Source organism: Mandrillus leucophaeus, unplaced genomic scaffold, assembly GCF_000951045.1.
Source record: "Mandrillus leucophaeus isolate KB7577 unplaced genomic scaffold, Mleu.le_1.0 Scaffold425, whole genome shotgun sequence".
NCBI classification, from domain to species: domain Eukaryota; kingdom Metazoa; phylum Chordata; class Mammalia; order Primates; family Cercopithecidae; genus Mandrillus; species Mandrillus leucophaeus.
Window position 1 is genome coordinate 1,242,660 of NW_012104532.1, and position 3,119 is coordinate 1,245,778.

General features: G+C 41.6%; 1 protein-coding gene across 1 annotated transcript in view; it reads left to right on the forward strand.

Moving 5' to 3' along the window:
* Positions 1-3,119, forward strand: part of SUZ12 (SUZ12 polycomb repressive complex 2 subunit) — a 94,718-nt gene that overhangs the window by 76,746 nt on the left and 14,853 nt on the right. Inside the window, exon 11 of the mRNA XM_011993104.1 lies at positions 1,659-1,836. Coding sequence (XP_011848494.1) covers positions 1,659-1,836 — 178 coding nt within the window. The remainder of the gene's footprint in view (positions 1-1,658; positions 1,837-3,119) is intronic.

Here is a 3,119-nt window from a genome sequence, read left to right on the forward strand (position 1 = left end):
ATTATAGGCACCCGCCACCATGCCCAGCTAATTTTTTGTATTTTAGTAGAGACGGGGTTTCACCATGTTGTCCAGGATGGTCTCGAACTCCTGATCTTGTGATTGCCTGCCTCGGCCTCCCAAAGTGCTGGGATTACAGGCGTGACATTGCGCCCAGCCCTCTAGTCTAAATAGTTTTAAGAGGATTACTTTGTAATAACGATATAGAAGGAGTTTAGGCCTCTGTGGCAGTAAAATAAATTGAAGCTCTTTGAAGGTTTTATAAAAGAGAATATCATGAAAGCAGTCTTTGAGAAAATTATTTGATCTCTCCTATATTTGAATAGGAAAGTAAAAATCAGAAGCAAGGAGAACAATTGAGATACTCTGGTAGTAAGGCAATACTGATCTATACAAAGGTTCTTGTGTGTGTGTGATCCTTGAAGGACGAGGAAGAAATGATAGACATTTCGAAAAGGACATGGTAATTACCTGAGAAATGAAAGAATAGGAGTCAAATATAATTCCAAAATTTTTAGCTTAGGGTCACTGGTAAGATGATAATGACAGGAACAAAAATAACGTGAGAAGGAAAGTGTGTTTTAGAAGAAAAGATAATGGATACACTTCTAAACATGGTTTAGTTCAAGGTGACATTGAGATCAATTGGCAATGTCCAAACAGCAGTTGGAGATACGAGTTTAGAGTTCAAGTATAAGGATAAGAATGGAGAACCAATTTGGGATCATCAGCTTAATAGGTAAATTCTTGAGGATGGGTGAGTGATTCGATCAGATGGCTAAAAGTTAGCTATTTTCAATAGCTTAGTGTCCTAAAATCAAAGAAGAGAAGCACTGGCAGTCTTTGTCAGTGAAACTGAGAGAAGTTAAAGAAAATTGCTAATTGAAAAGCTGTTCGATTTACAAGAAAAAAAAGTAAATTGGTCACCTAAGAGCAAAGGTTGCATGCTGGTGGGCTTTGGGTACCACAATTTTGTTTTTAAGACTTCAAGGCCGGGCGCGGTGGCTCACGCCTGTAACCCCAGCACTTTGGGAGGCCAAGGCGGGCGAATCACCTGAGGTCAGGAGTTCAAAACCAGCCTGACCAAGATGGTGAAACCCTGTCTCTACTAAAAACACACACACACAAAAATTAGCCGGGTGTGATGGCCTGTAATCCCAGCTACTTGGGAGGCTGAGACAGGAGAATCCCTTGAACCTGGGAGGCGGAGGTTGCAATGAGCTGAGACCATGCCAATTGCACACCAGCCTGGGCAACAAGAGTGAAACTCCATCTCAAAAAAAAAAAAAAGACATTTTGAACTGGTTAGCAACAACATAAATGAGAAGTTTTCCCATGAAAATTTCGATTTCTGACTTCTTTGGAAAAATCTGAAAATCTGGCTGTGCTGGACCAGTGTTTTCACATGGCAACAATTCACCCGTTGCTGATCAGTGGTCGCCTCTTTTAGGTAGCCCGTGCTTTCCAGTTCAAGTTCTACAGTGTCTGCTCCATACGTTTACTTTGTTTGCCTAGCCATCTCAGTCAGCATTTGGATTTTCAAGACAGATCTATTAAGGCAAATCCACATTGACTTACAATGATTTTTTTTTATTTCTACAATTTATTTGAATTCATTATCTGAGTCTCCAGTCTTTGCATGTTTTTCTATTTTTTAGAGGCTGCCTCCATTTGAAACATTTTCTCAGGGACCTACATTGCAGTTCACTCTTCGTTGGACAGGAGAGACCAATGATAAATCTACAGCTCCTATTGCCAAACCTCTTGCCACTAGAAATTCAGAGAGTCTCCATCAGGAAAACAAACCTGGTTCAGTTAAACCTACTCAAACTATTGGTAAGAAAACATTACAATCAAAATGATGGTTTGCAGGGTTAGGTCTCTTGCTTTAGATTAATTCACTTGTGTTTTGCTTTATGTGATTCTTCTTCTTCTTTTTTTTTTTTTTGAGACGGAGTCTTGCTCTGTTACCCAGGCAGTAGTGCAGTGGCGCGATTTTGGCTCACTGCAACCTCTGCCTTGTGGGTTCAAATGATTCTCCTGCCTCAGCCTCCCGAGTAGCTGTGACTACAGGCACATGCCACCACACCTGGCTAATTTTTTGTAGTTTTAGTAGAGACAGGGTTGGCTGGGCGCAGTGGCTCACACCTGTAATCCCAGCACTTTGGGAGACCAAGGCGGGTGGATCACAAGGTCAGGAGATTGAGACCATCCTGGCTAACATGATGAAACCCCGTCCCTACTAAAAATACAAAAAAAAATTAGCCAGGCGTGGTGGTGGCCACCCGTAGTCCCAGTACTCAAGAGGCTGAGGCATGAGAATGGCGTGAACCCGGGAGGCAGAGTTTGCAGTGAGCTGAGATTGTGCCACTGCACTCCAGTCTGGGCGACAGAGCAATACTCCGTCTCAAAAAAAATAATAGTAAGTCAGTAAATTAAAGAAGTAGAGATGAGGTTTCACCATGTTAGCCAGGATGGTCTCCATCTCCTGACCTCATGATCTGCCCGCCTCAGCCTCTCAAAGTGCTGAGATTACAGGCGAGAGCCACCTCTCCTGGCCTCTATGTGATTAGTCGTTTGGAAATACTATTTGGCTTATTAGGTAGGTTATGAATCATGGTAAATTAGGGTTCTCCTATCTTAAGTGTAAAGTTTTGTGTTGAAGTAGTAGTAAAAATTCTTCATCCAGAACCTTTGTGCCAAGTGTACCTAGAAATTTGAATTGAAAAAAAAAGAAATTTATAGAAGCGTGATATGGTACATGGTATAGATGTCATATATAACATCTTGAAGTGGAATCCTCATGTTAACTTAGGGCAAGTTTTTCCACTAAACAAATTTACCAGAAACTTACAAGAAAACGATTGGTTTTCAGATTAGCTTTTAAGATTTTGGAATCACAACTATAAAGAGCTTTGGAACTAAGTTTTGTTTTGTTTTGTTTTGTTTTGTTTTGTTTTGAGATGGAATCTAGTTCTGTGGCCCAGACTGGAGTGCAGTGGCACAATCTCGGCTTACTGCAAGCTCTGCCTCCCTGGTTCATGCCATTCTCCTGCCTCAACCTCCTGAGTAGCTGGGATTACAGGCGCCCGTCACCACGCCCAGCTACTTTTTTGATT